This window comes from Gymnoscopelus microlampas, assembly GCF_963454915.1.
Source record: "Gymnoscopelus microlampas genome assembly, chromosome: 2".
In the NCBI taxonomy this organism is placed as follows: Eukaryota; Metazoa; Chordata; class Actinopteri; order Myctophiformes; family Myctophidae; genus Gymnoscopelus; species Gymnoscopelus microlampas.
Genome location: NC_139939.1, coordinates 41,636,509 through 41,657,926, shown reverse-complemented (window position 1 = coordinate 41,657,926; position 21,418 = coordinate 41,636,509). Strand labels below are relative to the sequence as shown.

Genomic DNA, 21,418 nt, shown 5'->3' with positions numbered 1-21,418 from the left:
TGTGTGTGTGTGTGTGTGTGTGTGTGTGTGTGTGTGTGTGTGGGCTAACTTCCTAGCCCGAGTTATTAAAGAAAAACGGGTGGCAATGGCCAAAACTCAATCGAGAATCCGCGATCGAAAATCGGCCAAAGTGGCCGTTTTCAGGAACGGAAGGTCCAATCTGCTCAGTTCGTTTTTTGGGTTTTTGGGCCTAAAAGTATGGTAATTGTTCGGACCGGCCCAGTAGGGCCCAGTTAGGGCCAGGCCTTAATTTTCTGTCTGTCTGTCTGTCTGTCTGTCTGTCTGTCTGACTGACTGACTGACTGACTGACTGACTGACTGACTGACTGACTGCTGACTGTGAGGTTCAATTCATGAAGGTCTCACAGGCAATTTTATTACCTGTGTAGGCCCTATAAAGAGAAGAATGCATTCGCCATCTGTTTTGAATAAGTCATGTTTTGCAAATAATTAAGTTTACCTAGACTAAAGGTAAAACCATTTCTTAATTCCATTTAAGGATGTGTTTTCCCTATAATTTATAATTATAAGTTATGGGCCATGACGGAGGCGCGCCGACTCAGCAGACCTTGAGGCTGAGGAGACGCGCCCGAGCGCCTCCAGGCGCGAGTGCCCGCGTCGACCAGCCGATGGGCTGCTAGTCGACTCAGCGCCGTCCGAGTTATGTACCGATAGGGACAGAATCGTAAATATTATTGGTGCGGACTGCGTTTTGCTCCACTGACTGCGTTTATCCCAACTACCACTCAAAGTGGCAGACAGTCTGTCTGTCTGTCTGTCTGTCTGTCTGTCTGTCTGTCTGTCTGACTGACTGACTGACTGACTGACTGACTGACTGACTGACTGACTGACTGACTGACTGACTGACCGCCACAGTATGATTACAATGTTTTGATATCAATGCTCAAATGCATTGATACAGTATCATGCTCAAAGCTCTCAGGCAGGATGCCATATGTGCCATCACTATAGTTGTTGATGTGTGACTGACTGATTTGTATACTTTTGTCTATACTTTTGTCAAATAAAAGTATATTTTCCTAAATCTGGATATGTAAACTATACAGATTATTACTGTGCACATGTATTATATAAGATATAAGACTTCGTGTTTGAGCATGAATATGCATTTTGAGAACCCAAAATGTTTTCGTTCCGCGCACGGCCGCACGCTTAGCCCTCCCACCCAAAATTCCCACCAGCCGCCACTGCATGCATCCCACCACTGACACGGTCCTGGGTAGGCTACCCAGCCAGGCTAAGACTTGCTCTCTGGGGAATGCCCTTTTCTTGGACGTTTTTTCATGGATTTGAATGGCTGTTGCGCTGTTCGCTTCAGCAAAAACAGCTTGAGCTGAATATTCTTCATCTTGCTCAATATGGATGTATGTTATCTACCATTGGTTCTCAAAGTGGGGTCCAGGGTTCCTTGTGGGGGGTTCCAAATGGACGGGTCTGTAACTCTGAGATCAGGGGCGTCAATTTGGTTTGGCAAGGTATGGCAGCTGCCATAGCTTGCCTCCCAGGACAAAATTAAAATGGAACAAATTCATACATTTATGAAATATCTCTACTATATTGAATATTATTAAAAAATGATTATAAAATAAAAAATTCAAATCAGAACACAATAACATATTTCATTCCCCCCAACACTTGCATCCCCCCTATCTTGCTCAAATGATATGTTCCACTTGTGGGGTTCAGGTCAACAGGCACTTAGGCTCAATATAGTTTGACAGCTCGTCGAGTCCTGAGCCCGACGGCCTTTGCTGCGTGTCTTTCCCTGTGTATGCTCCCCGTTTCCTGTCTCTCTTCACTAATACTATCCTATAAAGGCAGAAAAAAACAACCAAAAACATCTTAAAAAAACAATGCACTTTTAAAGCTTGACTCGGGAAAAAAAATGGAGAAATCAAGTTTTCTCCTTTCTTCTGTCTCCTTGTCCTCCCAGCTCCTCTTTCTGCCACCGGTGCCCCCTGCTGTCAAGACTGTGGTATGAGCATATGTGGCAGGAAGGCGCTGACGTTGCTAAGCAGCGTGTTCGCCGTGTGCGGCCTGGGCCTGCTGGGGATCGCCGTCAGCACAGACTACTGGCTCTACCTGGAGGAGGGCGTCATCCTCCCCCTCAACCAGAGCACAGAGATCCGCACGTCGCTCCACTCTGGCCTCTGGAGGGTGTGCTTCCTGGCTGGTGAGTTCGGGGGACGGAGTAGCTTTTTCTACAAATAGCCGATCTACAAGCTCACAGCACCTCGCAACGCGAAGCGTTGTGAGCTTGCAGATTGGCTATTTTCACAATATCCTACTATAATTCTAGTAACCTCTGTCTGTAGTGGTGAGTGAGTAGGTGAGGCTACCCGGTTCTCCTCAGTGGCTGGACCAATTGGTCTGATTTTGCACACAGCCATTGACCATTACCATCTGAACTTAACTGTGAAGCCCGTTTTTCAATTTCATCAAATCTCAGCTTCTTATTAGCGTTTATGTGTCAAACAATGTCGCCTCCCGGGTTGCCAGATCATGTGCGCATATCCCCCCACGGATGCGTCGACCGGGTATGGTCTAGTTTATATAATTTATAGAACAAAATGTAATGCCTAAGCTCCTGCATTCCAAGTGCTTGTCAGGGTGGGGGTTCCCAGTTAAAATGTGATTAATTTGGGGTGTCACGGCCTGAAAAGGTTTAGAACCACTGACATCTTTAATAAGAAAAAAATGCCTGCCTCCTCTGTTATTGTCTTGATGCAGTTCTTGATTCTGATGCAGAAATCTTTGTCTGTTTCTGTGCGGAGTTTGCATGTTCTCCCCGTGTCCCCTAGGGTAGGTACCCTCATGAAAAACATGCAGTAATCCTGGTCACTATACTGCCTCCCCCTGGTCAGCCGGGGCGCCTGATGGAGGGGAAAGGAACTGGTTGGAATAATGTGTTCCTTCCACGTGCTACGTCTAACCGGGGAAACTCCCCCTGTCAGGTTATAAGAAGCGGCCTGCTCACTCCTCATGCATTGAAGGAAGCATGAGCTCAGTTTGGGGCTCTCCCCCGGCTGGCAGAGGGAGAGTAGGGCCCAGAATTACAGCTTAGGCAATTGGCACTTGGTGAAGAAAATGGGTTACAAAAATCGTGGGATAAAATATTTGAGAGAAATCTTTATCTAATTTGATCACAGTTGTATTATTCTGGTCAGGGTTCATTCAGTCATTCCATGTGCAAGAGATCTTTGCTGCAGTTGTCTGCTTGAATTGCTCTGTTCTATAATTGCTCCACTTATACTTGTTCCACCCCTGACATGGCGTCCAGTCTTGGTGAACATGGTGGACTTTCGGTTGGAATTAGGTAGCAGATACTTTCCACCATACAGATAAGTGGACAGCCATAAAAGGACTAATGGGATAACGTGTGGGGTAGGGTCAATTGAGTGACCTTATGGTCCACTTAGCGGTTCTGGCTCACAGTGTTTGACCCAGAAAAGCCCACTGTGCACAATCATGCTACGCCGTTTTGTCATAGAGTCGTAATGTGACTGTGTTGTGTTTGGGCTGGTATCGATGCTCATTGGGTTCATTGGGTGTTAGTGATAATGCTATTAGTTATAGGCTTTGTTGATGTATACAGCCTCTGTCTACAGTATAAACATGTAAACAAACACGCAACATTCAGAGAATGTTGTGGAGTGCCAGAAGAAATATTTAAAAAAGGGGGTCGTTGAGGTTCTCTTTGAGGGCATTTGTGTTTCTTCTTAGTTTGTTATGCCAGTTTACATGTAAGTTACTTTACACCACTGCACACCGCATCCCTAAACCTCCTCTTTTGGCCTTCCTCTTCTCCTCTTGCCTGGCAGCTCCATCTTCAGCATCCTTCTCCCAATGTACTCCTCATCCCTCCTCTGCACATATCCAAACAATCTCAACCTTGCCTCTATCGTCATTGTGGCCAGACATTATCACTGAGCAATTTCCATATGAGTCCTTACTGGTGTTTCTCTCTTTCTTTTCTTTTTTCAAATAATAAATGCATAAATTGCTTATATTAGATACGTATAGATGTGTTATAATTAACATATTACTGTATCTCACATCGTATCTTTCTTTTGAAACAACTTAACAACTTCTCCTTTAAATGAAGGCGAACATGTTACATGGAGGTTATCATTCTTTCTTTAAGTTGCATCTCAATGAGTCACTTATCGATGTGAACATTTGTGTTTACTTTATTTTGTCTATACTCTCCCTTCAAAAATGTATTTGATGGAGGTTGGTGGGGTTCATAGGCTACTCTGGAGGCTGGCAGAGTAGACAGCTAAATGGATTCGGGGAAGCCATTTTCACACTGATCTGACAACTTAATTATACAAGCACAAGGATCCCACAAACCCCAGAGACCTAACCTTACATTAATTCAATTATGGTTGACTGGCAGCAAGGATACAATGTGTTCAGTCAATTAATTCCAAGCTGCTGCCAAAGGCCATAGTGTGTGGGAGCAAGGGGGTTGTCGTGATAGAGAGAGAGGGGTCGAGAGAGAGCAGTGATAGCAATGGTAGCATTAAATTGTTTTACCCTCTGCTCTTACCTGCTGTCTTACTTCCCTAACTCCCTTGTGTTCACATTTTTTTTTTTTTATCTCATCTCATCTCACAACTAGAATCAGGACCGTGGTATGTGTTTGTGCATTTGCATTCCCACAGCAGACCAGTTGTCCAATTACCTCCACACTTGTCAAGGGTCTGGGCCTTGACTGATATTTGAACAGGCCCCTGAGGAACGGGCCGAACGCACGTAGGGCGCCATTTCTTCTAGTTTATTTCGTTTGAAGGAGGAATCACTGCACTCATTTTTTCTTAAGTCAAATAAAAGGTTATTCTAACGCAAGAAGAAATGGATTTTCCAAACCTGTGAAGTTCTTATTTGGCAGATTTGTTTTATTTTTTAAGGATCATCATGCAACGTTTCATCTAATGATCACTACATTTCATCTCCTTTGTCAATTGAGCCCTGATGTTGAAGCCAGACTCCTTATTGGCAAAGACTCTGAAAATATGAAATATTATGAATATTCACTTAAAAGTGAAATTAACCGCTTAAGTCCTATATTCTTTGTTATACAATGAATAGTGAAAACAGCTGATCTACAAGCTCACGTGTTGCAATGCAACTTTTTTTATCACTTAATCCACCACCTCTGGGTCTGTGGTGTTAATTGAACACATAGACACATAGATCAGTTCCTGGAATTTAAGTTCTTGAGTCAGGTGTCCGAGTGCTAAAATCTTCTCCTGGGCTGTTCCTTGGAAATACATAGTGTTGTTAAAATAAAATAAAAAAATAATCCCGCTACTCATTTCAATGAGATAGTGCAGTACCAGAGTTGGCCACTTGTCAACTTTTGCTTGTCCTGGGGGCTTGTGTGAAACTTTATACCTGCTGTGAAATGCTGTAACTGCTGTTAAACGTTACAACTGCTGTGAAATGCTTAGAGCTGTTAATTCACGGGGTTGGTTGATTCATGGTTGGCTCTAACGTCGCCCGTCTGACGTTTCCGCATTGGTCAGTTTATGACCCATGAATCATTATAAGGACTTCACCTCGCATGTAATTCAATGCCTTTGAAGTGAACAATCTCAGAAATATTTCTTCTATAAAATAAGTTACAATCACACATTATTGCTTCTAAATGGATTTAAGCTACAGTTAATGAAAGACAACTGAAGGTTTACTCTTCCCACTTCTTAGAGTTGAGTGCATTTATCATGAGCTTCAGTCCTTTTGAAAACACAATTATGCACAGTAAAACAGGTAGAATCTACTTTTTCACTTGTATCCCATTGATTTTGTGTACTGAATAATAATCTAAAAAGCTCTGTCAGTTTCTTCAGAAGGTCTGCTGAATGCCAAGTGACGGCCGAGCAAATCCTGTACTAATGAAAAGGCTGTAAATGATTTTGTTCTCTCCTTCTTGATCCAGGGGAGGAGAAAGGTCGCTGTTTCACCATAGACTATGTGATGCCAACTAACATCCAAATGACATCAGAGCCCACCGTTAGTGTCCTGAGTAAGTCCTCTTTCTCACCCTCAGTGTGTGTGTGTGTGTGTGTGTGTGTGTGTGTGTGTGTGTGTGTGTGTGTGTGTGTGTGTGTGTGTGTGTGTGTGTGTGTGTGTGTGTGTGTGTGTGTGTGTGTGTGTGTGTGTGTGTGTGTGTGTGTGTGTGTGTGTGTGTGTATGTGTATATATATATATATATATATATATAGCTTGTTCCCTGGTGATTTTCTCAGATGGCCAAATGCCAGTCTGGTTGTTTGTTTGTTTGTTTTAGCCTTAATAAATTCTTAATAAAGCAACCATGGTGAAATCCAAATACATTTTTACAAACAAACGCCCCCACCCATATGCACAGTGTTTCCCTCCCTCTGATGTACGGGGTGGGAGACGGGGACCGGACGACATTCATAGAACAACTGACACATATGCGTAGGCCACCCATCGTGCATGTGTGTGCTGATGCTATTCCTGTCCCAACTCCCAAGGTGAGGGCTCAATCCACTGAGCACTCACACAAGATATGGGGCATATGAAAAATTCAAGGGTGCCATTTTCGTTTGGGGCCGAAACTCCCCTCATGGAGTGTGTGTGTGTGTGTGTGTGTGTGTGTGTGTGTGTGTGTGTGTGTGTGTGTGTGTGTGTGTGTGTGTGTGTGTGTGTGTGTGTGTGTGTGTGTGTGTGTGTGTGTGTGTGTGTGTGTGTGTGTGTGTGTGTGTGTGTGTGTGTGTGTGTGTGTGTGTGTGTGTGTGTGTGTGTGTGTGTGTGTGTGTGTGTGTGTGTGTGTGTGTGTGTGTGTGGCAGCGGTGGCCTAGTGGTTAGAGGGGCGGCCTTGATAGGAAGGTCCCTAGTTCGATTCCCCAATTCATCACATCAATCATGAATCACCGCTGAATAGCCCTTGAGCAAGGCTTCCATGCAGGGTCCGGCTGGAAACAAGCTTCGTGCTTAGTCCGACACCCTGGGTAAACAACAAACTTTGCTTTGCTTTGCTGGGATGCACAACGAAGCATTACAGTGTGAAAGTACAGACAGGCTGGCAGTATACATCAGGGAAAGGCACACTATAGGAGCAACAACAGCTACTTAGAGCTACGTGTGCGTCATACTCTATTAGAGAGAGAGAGAGAGAGATAAGGTGGTAACGCTTTATGTTATAGTCCCCTAATACCAGGTATTTGTCAGGAAAGTAGATGGTAATCAAATATAGTTACTAGGAAAGTATCCATAACAATTGGACAGTAAATAGGCCTACTATATAATTTACTAGTAAGTCGATTTATTTAATCTATGGTGATATATGGTGTTTTTGTTATAAATGGGCCCCTCTCATTGATTGATTGAGTAATTTATTAGCAAGATTAGAAAACAGTACGGCAGTACAGTTAGAAAAGATATGCTAAAAGGATAACACAAAAAAGCTCGGGGGGGTTCCTTTGTTGTCCATTGTACTCGAGACATACAATGCATACAATACATAACATATCAGCAACGACACTAAAAGCAATACTAGGTATATTTACAGAAAGACAGGGGGAAGGGGCGAGGCACAGAGGTTGACACTCCCACGGGGCTCCTTCCAAGGAGCTCGCTGAGGCAGTGCATTGTTTGACTCTCTGGGGGCAAGATAGTAGGGGATGATGAGATTACCAAGTACGATTATAATTTGAGGACAGTCTTGTTTTTGAGAGGATAGGGAATCGAGACTTTGATGTCTGTTGGTTGGGCATTCCACATTTTGGTGGCAGAATAGTAGAATGCATTTTTCCCCATGTTTGTGTCGAATCTAGGGGAAACTAGGTCAGAGGAGCTTCCTCTGGTGTTGTGCCCATGGGCGTCTCTCACTCTACTATAAAGAATACATCACATGGATGCACCTGGGATGTATCATCAGTGTTGTAGCCTGGGGTCATAGGGTGTTTCGGGTCAAGCAACATACACCCTCGCCCAGGTGACCCAGCCGGGGTTGATCAAGCCCCAACTTACATCCCAGGTAGCTACCCACGGTCAGTCCTATAGGGAAAGACAGGGCCACTCAGTCCGCTTCTCCGGAAGTACTCTGCCTGAACACGGGGAGGCTCTGACACGTGGAGGGACTAGGCACTGTGGGTTGTCTCCTGGCCGGGCTCCTCCTTCGTCTCACCAGGTCCAGGACCTGAGCGCTGCGCCAGATCAGGTGCACCGCCCCGATCCAAACGTGGCACACCAGAGAAGTAGTTTGACAGGTACTCACTAAATTTGGAAGCAAACATATTTCTGCAACAAACTTCCTTGGCCTACTGCAGTTTGTTTGTCCAGCAGTTTGCAATATTAGCTCCGGACTAATTCGCTCATTCACTTCCATTAGGAGTTATTTATGCAACTGCACATTATGTCTCTTTTGAGAGAGACTAGATTTGACATGACAGAACATGTGCTGCAAGAACACAACCTCCATCCATGCATGTGCTTGCCACTCCTCAGGCCACAGAATCTCTGACAGATCAGATGTTTGATGGATAATTTTAACCATGTTTCAAATATGCAGAAGTGAAGTCATGAAACCCTGCACATGATCCAATTATGACATTAATATGAGACATGGGATCGTAGCTTACCCAGCCTACAGCTTTGTCATTTAAATCAGTCCTTGTGTAGCATGTGAACATGTTATGTGACATGTTTCTGCCACCACTGGGTCTATTATTTGATCTTCTGGCATGCTGACACTTTTACGTAAGCTTAGATATCGAGGTTGTAAAGGCAAGTAGATGACACAATTCTAACTTCATGCAACTCCTTGAACAGCCTGCATCCATGAAGGTTATGATGTCAGAAATATTAAAGTGCTAATGGAGAATACAACGGGAGTTTGGTGAGCATGTGATGAATTCACCTTCTAGGTGTTATCATTCTGACACTGTGTAGGTGGTATTCAGCTCCAATTTCTTATGGAAGTCACCATTGTTTGTACAGCACCTCTGCTCCCCTAAGTGCAGTACTGTTCCGTAGAAGTAGCTGCAGCACAGAGCTTTCAATGTGGAACAAACTGGCTTTAAGTAGTTTGTGATAAAACACATTTTTTAAATAATAATTATAATAAATCTACTACAGTAACCCCGCCCCCCCAATAAAATAAAATTGAATGTTTCTATTCCACCTATATAACTCTTTGTACCTTCTCTATTTTCTTCTTTTTCTTGTCTCCCTCACTCTTTCTCTAACCCCCCCCCCCAGAGATGATCCGTTCTTCCACGCCCTTCCCATTGGTCAGCCTCTTCTTCATGTTCATCGGCTTCGTCCTCAGCAACATCGGCCACATCCGACCCCACCGCACCATATTGGCCTTTGTCTCCGGAATCTTCTCCATCCTCTCAGGTGTGGTACATTGCACATTATATGGACTGCATGGCTAGCTGGCTGGCCAGCTTATGAGCATGTAAATCTGCTATTTTTGTCGTGAAAATTTGTGTTACTTTTAGTCTAGTTTTAGTTGACTAAATATCATAAGATTTTTTATGACATTTTATGTTGGCAGGCGTTGATGGCGTTGTAATGCCTGATTTATACTTAGCTGTGTGGAAAAAATATTGCCGATCGGCATGGGCGTCGTACACAACTGCACGACAGCCACGCGCACCCGCGCAGCCAAGCATAAAATGACTTGTCTCAGTTCTACTGGATCTCTTCTCCACTAGTCCCTCCCTAACATTTTAGTCTAGTTTTTATTTGCTGACGAAATTGTCAATATATTTATTCATATAGATGTTTTAGATTAGTTTTAGTCATTATAGCTTAGTTTTTAATTGTTTTTTATTTAGTTTTCATCGGTGCAAAAGGGTAGTCAACAAACATTTTTTGTCATAGTTTTAGTCAACGAAATGAACACTGGGGGAGCGATGCAAGTCGGTAACGATGCAAGTTGTGAATGCATGCCCCACTCAAGAGTTCCCAGTGTGGTACTCATGACCACAGTAATAATAACGTTAGATATTACAATCAATGGCTACTGGCCTACTTTGGAATGATGCAAGTTGGGAATTCCCCATCCATTTACGCAACACCCATTGGGCCATTGTACCCATTCATAGAGTACCATGTGTGGTGCACACTAACATACGATCCATCGACTAAATATGGTGATTCGGGGATCCCTTACGTGATGAGAAACTGCTGTCAAACTACTGCAACGTCATGTTGAACACATACATGGACATATGCGAATGGAGTTTTCCGTTTCCCCGGAAACCGTTGGTCATTGCCACTCGGCACTGTACACCTGTATGTGTGGGACACAGATGCCAAGTTTGAAGTCAATCTTTCGGACAGTGCCCGAGTTATGCCTGACACACACACATACACACACAGGTTTCGATGGATGAATGGATGACAGTGTGACTTGCGTTCCTCTCCGTTAAAATGGTCCTGTGCATCGGTGGTATATATTGAAGTAAATATGCATTCTTTTTTTTCTCTCTCTTCCCCTGTCCCTCGTCCTGCCTCAGGTCTGTCTCTGGTGGTAGGTCTGGTGTTGTACATCTCCAATATTAGTGATGAAATGTTGAACGAGACCAAAAGCAAAGAGGCCTATATCAGCTACAAGTACGGCTGGTCCTTTGCCTTCGCCGCCATCTCTTTCCTGCTCACTGAGGTAACTGAGACCGATGTGTGCATACAGTGTTACGTCATGCTAAAATGTTTCATGGGGAAATTGCTTAATCAGGAAAAAAGAAGAAAAAAAGTGTAACTCTGAAAAAGAAAAACTTTTATGGGGATACATACAGGCACCATAAGACCCTCTTGTGTTGGGTGTAAAGTTGGTGGTGAATAGATTACATCGTACAATATCTACAGTCTGCATTATGGTAGTGATGCACATACAGTATCTTAAGTAACATGGAGTAGCAATTGTCTCTTGAGTCTTATGAGGTACAGCATAAGTAGCTACATGATAAAGTATTTATCAGAAAGGGAATACCCAATCTATACCTGAGTGTATTGTACAGCAAGTAGTCCATCACTATACTGTATGTAGTGTGAAGGATGTTATGGATTGTGGCTCTCATGTTGCTAAGACTCATGTGAGTTTGTTTCTGCTGATAGAAAAGCACTGGATGCCATCTGGTAAGCGTGTGTTTAAAATGTGTCAATGTTTATTTGAGTAATCCAATGTTGGTAGCAAGCTAACAGAAAGATTATACCGCTGTAGTCCTTTAAAGGGAAAAATGATAGATTGTAATTACACTTACACACATACACACATGCAATGCCACTGACTCACAAACAAAACATTCATTGGGCTCATTATCCATGCTACTGTTTACAGTGCAGTATCATAAATAAATAAACAAATTAACTTGCTATTACTCAGCCATGTGACAGAAAGATGATTATTGTCTTAATGGATTCCTTCCTCTGGGAATTTAGACATGGGTCTATTAGAGATCATTATGGAGGTCTATAGGATCCATTAGTGTTATATACCAGGACACGAAAATAATCACCAGGGGAAGCAGAGACACATAACAGAGCTATTTTGTATTTTGACAGTGTAATACAGGAAAACATGAGAGAAAACAAAAAAAGAGAACAAAACCCCCTAATGACAAAAGCGTAAGTCTAATAAGTAGGTCAAGTAAAAGTAAATGTGTGTGTGTGTGTGTGTGTGTGTGTGTGTGTGTGCGTGTGCGTGTGCGTGTGCGTGTGCGTGTGCGTGTGCGCGTGCGCGTGTGCGTGTGTGTGTGTGTACATACCTGCATTCATCCTTGCCTTCATGCATTTTGGCTGCACATCTTAACCCATTAAATAGCACTTTACAATAATGACCCGTTATAAAGCATTTATAAACGTTTTTAAGTAGTTTGTAGACTATTAACAAATCATTAACAACCTGTTTGTTGACATTCGTAAATGATTACTAAAACCTTTATAACTACAGTTACAAATCATTTGTAAAGTATTAGTAAGTAGTGAACTATTCATGAATAAGCCATTTATATACATCTGTAAAAGATTATTAAATCATTTGTAACGACCCATTCTAAAGCATTTATAAATGTTTATAAGCAGTTTGTAGACTATTAACAAATCATTAACAACCTGTTTATTGACATTCGTAAATGATTACTAAAACCTTTATAACTACGGTTACAAATCATCTATAAAGGTATTAGTAACTATTCATGAATAAGCCATGTATAATACATCTGTAAATGATTATTAAATCATTTGTAACTGATGTTACATAATATATGCAAGCTATGGTAGCTTGTTCATGTTTAACATATGCTTTGTTAAACATTCCTAAAGTATCTATAAATCCTTAGTACATGTTATTATGTGCCCTATAGTAAAGTGAAGACAGTTCATCATTTACAACTGTCTGTTAATGTGTTTGTTCATGTTTAACATGCTTTGTAAAACATTCCTAAAATATCTATAAATCCTTTGTACATGTTATTATGTGCCCTACAGTAAAGTGAAGACAGTTCATCATTTATGACTGTCTGTTAATGTGGACTTTCTCCTTACCTGTTGCAAACTACCTGGCTTTCATGAATGCAGACACCAAACAATTACTAGAATTATCATTCATGTTAAGCAAATGATGCGTAAGACATTCGTAAAGAGTATGTAAACCATTTGCAGACGTTATCATGAGCCTGAGCCTAGTTGCTTCTTTTGGGCTTGTTTTCATAGACCTGTCCGCTTGTTTCTTTTGCAAAATCTGGCAACACACTGATTACCTGCATTACACCTGCAGTAGCCTACTAGGGAGGAAGTGAACAGTGATGCAGTTGCAGACTGGACAGAAATATGTCTAATTCATGTTTTATGTGTTTTAACTGTCTTGTTGCAGGTGATCGAGGTAACATAAAATGGCTAATCTTACACACATGAAGTAGCATTATGACTAGGGGGTATTTCGATGGTGGCTGTTTGTATCCACAATGTTTGTTTTGATGTGTAGGCTAGTAATGTCCTCCATGCTTAGCAGTTTAGCTTAGCAGCTAAAGCTAACTTGCACTGGTGACTGCAGAGGCTCCAAGCTGCTACTCTGTGATTCTGTTGTGATTCATTTCTTTGTTTAAATGTCAGTGTGTGTGCTGTGGCCAAGAGTTGCTACATTTTATATCTTAATAAATTGTTGTATACTTGTATACTATATAACGTTACTTTTGCCACTTTTTGATGTCACATGTTTTACTAATCACTGTCTTCACTTTACAACAAGGCCCATGATAACGTTAGCAAATGGTCAACACACTCTTTACGAATGTCTTACGAATCATATTAAACATGAAAGATAATTCTAGTAATTGTTTGGCATCTGCATTCATGAAAGCCAGGTAGTTTGCAACAGGTAAGGAGAAAGTCACATTAACAGACAGTTGTAAATGATGAACTGTCTTCACTTTACTATAGGGCATATAATAACATGTACTAAGGATGTATAGATATTTTAGGAATGTTTTACAAAGCATATGTTAAACATGAACAAACACATTAACAGACAGTTGTAAATGATGAACTGTCTTCACTTTACTATAGGGCACATAATAACATGTATTAAGGATTTATAGATACTTTAGGAATGTTTAACAAAGCATATGTTAAACATAAGCTACCAATAGCTTGTATATATTATGTAACATCAGTTACAAATGATGTAATAATCATTTACAGATGTATTATACATGTCTTATTCATGAATAGTCATAAAATACCTTTATAGATGATTTGTAACCGTAGTTATAAAGGTTTTAGTTTCTTCGGATTTTTTCGGATTTAACTTTCGTTTCGGTGGTGACCAACTTTCGTTTCGGTAGTTTGATTACAAAATGTAAGTTGTGTAAAAAATAATCTGACTATACTAAGTTGTTATTTGTTTGTTTAAGTCAGGCTATACTCTACTCAGAGTCATAAGTTTACAAAATGTACTAAAGTACAGTGAACGTCTGTGCGGTTTGTCTTCATCACTGAAAATAACGTACATGTAAACTGATATAAAACTGCTGTCATGTGCAGTTGGGGTGAAGAAACACAACCATTTCACTCCTAATAATACCTATTTGATTTGACATCCTGACTTGCTGCTGTAGCTGAGGCTTGAACCTGTTACCTGCGGCTCACTAGTCAGTGACTCTATCCATTCACCTACAGCTGTTTCCTTGGAATCTGTGGTTCTGAAACGTTTTGTTGTCAACCCCCCAAATTGACATGTATTTGGGCAGTGGACCCCAATGTGAAAAGATGTAGTGTCAGGGCCCCCCATGAAAAAGATTTATATTTAGGCTGTAACACATTTTTTTTTAAAGTTATTTGTCTTGTTTGTTGTTCAAGTCAAAGCACCAGGAAGGCTGTACTTGTCAGCCATCTGTTAGCTCAATGGGTTGAGACGCAGTATTCATGATCCAGAGGCCATGAGTTCAAATCCCATTGATGTCTTTCCTATGATTCTTTCCTTTGCAGACTGGCTTCCAGAAGATCAACTGAAAACTACCAGGAAGGCTATATTTGTCATCCAACTGTTAGCTCAATGGGTTGAGACGCAGTATACATGATCCAGAGGCCATGAGTTCAAATCCCATTGATGTCTTTCCTATGATTCTTTCCTTTGCAGACTGGCTTCCAGAAGATCAACTGAAAACTACCAGGAAGGCTGTACTTGTCAGCCATCTGTTAGCTCAATGGGTTGAGACGCAGTATTCATGATCCAGAAGCCATGAGTTCAAATCCCATTGATGTCTTTCCTTTGCAGACTGGCTTCCAGAAGATCAACTGAAAACTACCAGGAAGCTACATTTGTCATCCAACTGTTAGCTCAATGGGTTGAGACGCAGTATACATGATCCAGAGGCCATGAGTTCAAATCCCATTGATGTCTTTCCTATGATTCTTTCCTTTGCAGACTGGCTTCCAGAAGATCAACTGAAAACTACCAGGAAGGCTGTACTTGTCAGCCATCTGTTAGCTCAATGGGTTGAGACGCAGTATTCATGATCCAGAGGCCATGAGTTCAAATCCCATTGATGTCTTTCCTTTGCAGACTGGCTTCCAGAAGATCGACTGAAAAGTACCAGGAAGGCTGTACTTGTCAGCCATCTGTTAGCTCAATGGGTTGAGACGCAGTATACATGATCCAGAGGCCATGAGTTCAAATCCCACTGGTGTCTTTACTCTGATGCTTTCCTTTGCAGACTAACTTCTAGAAAAACAAGTTAAAACCACCAGGAAACCTGTAACTCTCAGTCTACAGCATAGCTCAACTGGTAGAGCGTCTGTCCAATAACATGACTTGACTTGACTTGAGTGGGTTCGATTCCCACTCGAGTCAAGTGTCCCCGGTATCTTGGGGCAACGGATAAATTGACTGATATCCTTAGTGATGCTTCTCTTTGCAGACTAACTTCTAGAAAACAAGTTAAAACCACCAGGAAACCTGTAACTCTCAGCCAACAGCATAGCTCGACTGGTAGAGCGTCTGTCCAATAACATGACTTGACTTGACTTGACTTGAGTTGGTTCGATTCCCACTCGAGTCAAGTGTCCCAGGTAACTTGGGGCAACGGATAAATTGACTGATATCCGTAGAATAACTTGTAGGAGTGTGCTGGTTCAAATCCAGTCACCACCTTAGTAACTGAAACCGAATATGGCCAATTCGGTCTCAGTTACAGTTACTCTACACACCCTCTATCTATCTCAGTAACTGAGACCGAATTGGCCAGATTCGGTTTCAGTTACCAAGGTGGTGACTGGATTTGAACCAGCACACTCCTACAAGTTATTCTACGGATATCAGTCAATTTATCCGTTGCCCCAAGTTACCTGGGACACTTGACTCGAGTGGGAATCGAACCCACTCAAGTCAAGTCAAGTCAAGTCATGTTATTGGACAGACGCTCTACCAGTCGAGCTATGCTGTTGGCTGAGAGTTACAGGTTTCCTGGTGGTTTTAACTTGTTTTCTAGAAGTTAGTCTGCAAAGGGAAGCATCACTAAGGATATCAGTCAATTTATCCGTTGCCCCAAGATACCGGGGACACTTGACTCGAGTGGGAATCGAACCCACTCAAGTCAAGTCAAGTCATGTTATTGGACAGACGCTCTACCAGTTGAGCTATGCTGTAGACTGAGAGTTACAGGTTTCCTGGTGGTTTTAACTTGTTTTTCTAGAAGTTAGTCTGCGTAGGGAAGCATCACTAAGGATATCAGTCAATTTATCCGTTGCCCCAAGTTACCGGGGACACTTGACTCGAGTGGGAATCGAACCCACTCAAGTCAAGTCATGTTATTGGACAGACGCTCTACCAGTTGAGCTATGCTGTTGGCTGAGAGTTACAGGTTTCCTGGTGGTTTTAACTTGTTTTTCTAGAAGTTAGTCTGCAAAGGAAAGCATCACAGTAAAGACACCAGTGGGATTTGAACTCATGGCCTCTGGATCATGTATACTGCGTCTCAACCCATTGAGCTAACAGATGGCTGACAAGTACAGCCTTCCTGGTAATTTTCAGTTGATCTTCTGGAAGCCAGTCTGCAAAGGAAAGAATCATAGGAAAGACATCAATGGGATTTGAACTCATGGCCTCTGGATCATGAATACTGCGTCTCAACCCATTGAGCTAACAGATGGCTGACAAGTACAGCCTTCCTGGTAGTTTTCAGTTGATCTTCTGGAAGCCAGTCTGCAAAGGAAAGAATCATAGGAAAGACATCAATGGGATTTGAACTCATGGCTTCTGGATCATGAATACTGCGTCTCAACCCATTGAGCTAACAGATGGCTGACAAGTACAGCCTTCCTGGTAGTTTTCAGTTGATCTTCTGGAAGCCAGTCTGCAAAGGAAAGAATCATAGGAAAGACATCAATGGGATTTGAACTCATGGCCTCTGGATCATGTATACTGCGTCTCAACCCATTGAGCTAACAGTTGGATGACAAATATAGCCTTCCTGGTAGTTTTCAGTTGATCTTCTGGAAGCCAGTCTGCAAAGGAAAGAATCATAGGAAAGACATCAATGGGATTTGAACTCATGGCCTCTGGATCATGAATACTGCGTCTCAACCCATTGAGCTAACAGATGGCTGACAAGTACAGCCTTCCTGGTGCTTTGACTTGAACAACAAACAAGACAAATAACTTTTAAAAAAAATGTGTTACAGCCTAAATATAAATCTTTTTCATGGGGGGCCCTGACACTACATCTTTTCACATTGGGGTCCACTGCCCAAATACATGTCAATTTGGGGGGTTGACAACAAAACGTTTCAGAACCACAGATTCCAAGGAAACAGCTGTAGGTGAATGGATAGAGTCACTGACTAGTGAGCCGCAGGTAACAGGTTCAAGCCTCAGCTACAGCAGCAAGTCAGGATGTCAAATCAAATAGGTATTATTAGGAGTGAAATGGTTGTGTTTCTTCACCCCAACTGCACATGACAGCAGTTTTATATCAGTTTACATGTACGTTATTTTCAGTGATGAAGACAAACCGCACAGACGTTCACTGTACTTTAGTACATTTTGTAAACTTATGACTCTGAGTAGAGTATAGCCTGACTTAAACAAACAAATAACAACTTAGTATAGTCAGATTATTTTTTACACAACTTACATTTTGTAATCAAACTACCGAAACGAAAGTTGGTCACCACCGAAACGAAAGTTAAATCCGAAAAAATCCGAAGAAACTCAAACCTTTATAACTACGGTTACAAATCATCTATAAAGGTATTTTATGACTATTCATGAATAAGACATGTATAATACATCTGTAAATGATTATTACATAATTTGTAACTGATGTTACATAATATATACAAGCTATTGGTAGCTTGTTCATGTTTAACATATGCTTTGTTAAACATTCCTAAAGTATCTATAAATCCTTAATACATGTTATTATGTGCCCTATAGTAAAGTGAAGACAGTTCATCATTTACAACTGTCTGTTAATGTGTTTGTTCATGTTTAACATATGCTTTGTAAAACATTCCTAAAATATCTATAAATCCTTAGTACATGTTATTATGTGCCCTATAGTAAAGTGAAGACAGTTCATCATTTACAACTGTCTGTTAATGTGACTTTCTCCTTACCTGTTGCAAACTACCTGGCTTTCATGAATGCAGATGCCAAACAATTACTAGAATTATCTTTCATGTTTAATATGATTCGTAAGACATTCGTAAAGAGTGTGTTGACCATTTGCTAACGTTATCATGGGCCTTGTTGTAAAGTGAAGACAGTAATTAGTAAAACATGTGACATCAAAAAGTGGCAAAAGTAACGTTATATAGTATACAAGTATACAACAATTTATTAAGATATAAAATGTAGCAACTCTTGGCCACAGCACACACACTGACATTTAAACAAAGAAATGAATCACAACAGAATCACAGAGTAGCAGCTTGGAGCCTCTGCAGTCACCAGTGCAAGTTAGCTTTAGCTGCTAAGCTAAACTGCTAAGCATGGAGGACATTACTAGCCTACACATCAAAACAAACATTGTGGATACAAACAGCCACCATCGAAATACCCCCTAGTCATAATGCTACTTCATGTGTGTAAGATTAGCCATTTTATGTTACCTCGATCACCTGCAACAAGACAGTTAAAACACATAAAACATGAATTAGACATATTTCTGTCCAGTCTGCAACTGCATCACTGTTCACTTCCTCCCTAGTAGGCTACTGCAGGTGTAATGCAGGTAATCAGTGTGTTGCCAGATTTTGCAAAAGAAACAAGCGGACAGGTCTATGAAAACAAGCCCAAAAGAAGCAACTAGGCTCAGGCTCATGATAACGTCTGCAAATGGTTTACATACTCTTTACGAATGTCTTACGCATCATTTGCTTAACATGAATGATAATTCTAGTAATTGTTTGGTGTCTGCATTCATGAAAGCCAGGTAGTTTGCAACAGGTAAGGAGAAAGTCCACATTAACAGACAGTCATAAATGATGAACTGTCTTCACTTTACTGTAGGGCACATAATAACATGTACAAAGGATTTATAGATATTTTAGGAATGTTTTACAAAGCATGTTAAACATGAACAAACACATTAACAGACAGTTGTAAATGATGAACTGTCTTCACTTTACTATAGGGCACATAATAACATGTACTAAGGATTTATAGATACTTTAGGAATGTTTAACAAAGCATATGTTAAACATGAACAAGCTACCAATAGCTTGTATATATTATGTAACATCAGTTACAAATGATTTAATAATCATTTACAGATGTATTATACATGGCTTATTCATGAATAGTTACTAATACCTTTATAGATGATTTGTAACCGTAGTTATAAAGGTTTTAGTAATCATTTACGAATGTCAATAAACAGGTTGTTAATGATTTGTTAATAGTCTACAAACTGCTTATAAACATTTATAAATGCTTTAGAATGGGTCGTTACAAATGATTTAATAATCTTTTACAGATGTATATAAATGGCTTATTCATGAATAGTTCACTACTTACTAATACTTTACAAATGATTTGTAACTGTAGTTATAAAGGTTTTAGTAATCATTTACGAATGTCAACAAACAGGTTGTTAATGATTTGTTAATAGTCTACAAACTACTTAAAAACGTTTATAAATGCTTTATAACGGGTCATTATTGTAAAGTGCTACCAAAGCATTGGCTATTCAAAAATAGCAGACATACAAGCTCACAGCGCGTCACTTCGTGCCGCGCTGCAAGATTGTACATCTGCTATTTTTGAACATTTTAGAAAAATATTGAAAGAACTACTGGCTTAGAAGGCATGTGTCGAATCGGCCTCAGGTCTTAATGGGTTAAACACGTTGTCCCCCTCCAGACTGCAGGCGTCATGTCGGTGTACCTGTTCATGAAGCGCTACACGGCCGAGGAGATGTACCGTCCCCATCATCAGGGCTACTACCGGCCACGCCTCAGCAACTGCTCCGACTACTCTGCCCAGTTTCTCCATCCGGACGCTGTGGCCGGAGCCGGCCGCGGGCGCAGCCCGTCAGCCATCTCCTCTGAAGCCTCCCTCCAGATGAACTCCACCACATACCCCGCCCTCCTCAAGTGTCCCGAGTACGAACAGATGTCCTCGTCGCCTTGCTGAACAGGGTTTCCGTTAACTTTGGCAGATAGACAGACTAGGCTTTTTTTGGTCTCAAAGTTGTCGGGACAGTATCTCTCCTGTATGCGCGCCCTCCTCTATTAGTCCCAATACGAACCGCTGCAGACTTTATTTTGTCTCTGGGTCTGTGGGGAATCCTAGGTCGATATGTTGACTCTGTCTCATCTCTTATCTTTGGTGCCTAGCAGTCTAATGAGACAAATCTACAGTGAGCACAGTGAGTAGGGTGACGTTGCCATAGAGGCTGAGCTTGGAGTCACTTTAGGCTGTTTATCCAATCAAGTAGGAAAAAGAGGGTGTACATGTATACATTAAACCTGGAGAGTGAAACTGCACCCTGGCAGTGAAACGGTGACCCATTTCCCTTTAGAAGAGCCAAGATCCTGTTACCCTGGTTAATAGTGAAGATATCTAATCTCCAGGAAAAGGAGTCTATCAGGGTTGGTTGAGGGGGAGTGATTGCGCTAGGGTCTTGTGAAACAAATTGAATTTGACTTGGTTTTATACCCCAACTTCAATTTGAGAAGGTCGTTTTTCTTTTCCAAATTGTTCACAGATAAATCTGGAGCGTTCATTTAGTGTCTGGATTGTCAAAATGGGTCCACTTTGAGTTAAATTAAGATTTTACACAAGATCTGGCCCATGTGCTTGTGCTTTACACATCCATAACCAGTCATTATCAATCCAGACTGTTGTGTTTTGCAATGCAGTGGGGTGCATGCGGAATACACTTTTTGTATTATAATCTAATATCTGCTCTTATATGTACCTCACAACCCAGGTCTTTTTTTCATTTGTTTATGTCCAACCAACACATTCTCACGCCTGTCAAATACGTCCGCTTGGTCACGTCCTCAGGCATCACTTTCCATCGCTGGTGAAGTGGCGATGCCCTCTAGTGTATAATTCATCCATATGTTTCAGCCCTGCAAACAAGACTAAGATCATGTTTGACCAACATACCATTCTGTGTGTTAAGCCTTTGGTGTTGTGGAGTTGTTTTCTGGGCAGAGACGCCCCACCCTGAGAAATGGCATTGATCTCACCTATTATTCCCTGCTTCTCTACCATATTAACATTTCTGCGTGTGATTTTTACTCAATGTACAGGTAGCAGCTCTTTAAAAAAGATGAGCAACCCTTTTGCTACAGTGAATAAACAAAAAAAAAATTGATATTCACCATCTAGATTCATTGGGTTGAAGCCATCCTCTCTCTTATAGCCATAACAGGACTTTGAAAAACCTTTCTTTCTTATGAC

General features: G+C 41.3%; 1 protein-coding gene across 2 annotated transcripts; it reads left to right on the top strand.

The window, feature by feature from the left end:
* Positions 1-1,998: 1,998 nt before the first annotated feature.
* On the top strand, positions 1,999-20,140 carry LOC311037996 (voltage-dependent calcium channel gamma-5 subunit-like; the record flags this gene model as incomplete). 2 transcript variants are annotated; one of them, XM_084047292.1, is made up of 5 exons in its annotated part: positions 1,999-2,194; positions 5,966-6,052; positions 9,256-9,396; positions 10,524-10,669; positions 19,868-20,140. In XM_084047292.1, 5 exons carry the CDS (start codon positions 1,999-2,001, stop codon positions 20,138-20,140), a joined length of 843 nt encoding a protein of 280 aa, XP_083903418.1. The 2 variants fall into 2 exon arrangements, with proteins under 2 accessions (XP_083903418.1, XP_083903417.1); XM_084047291.1 differs by having other exon boundaries at positions 1,999-2,212.
* Positions 20,141-21,418: the final 1,278 nt, after the last annotated feature.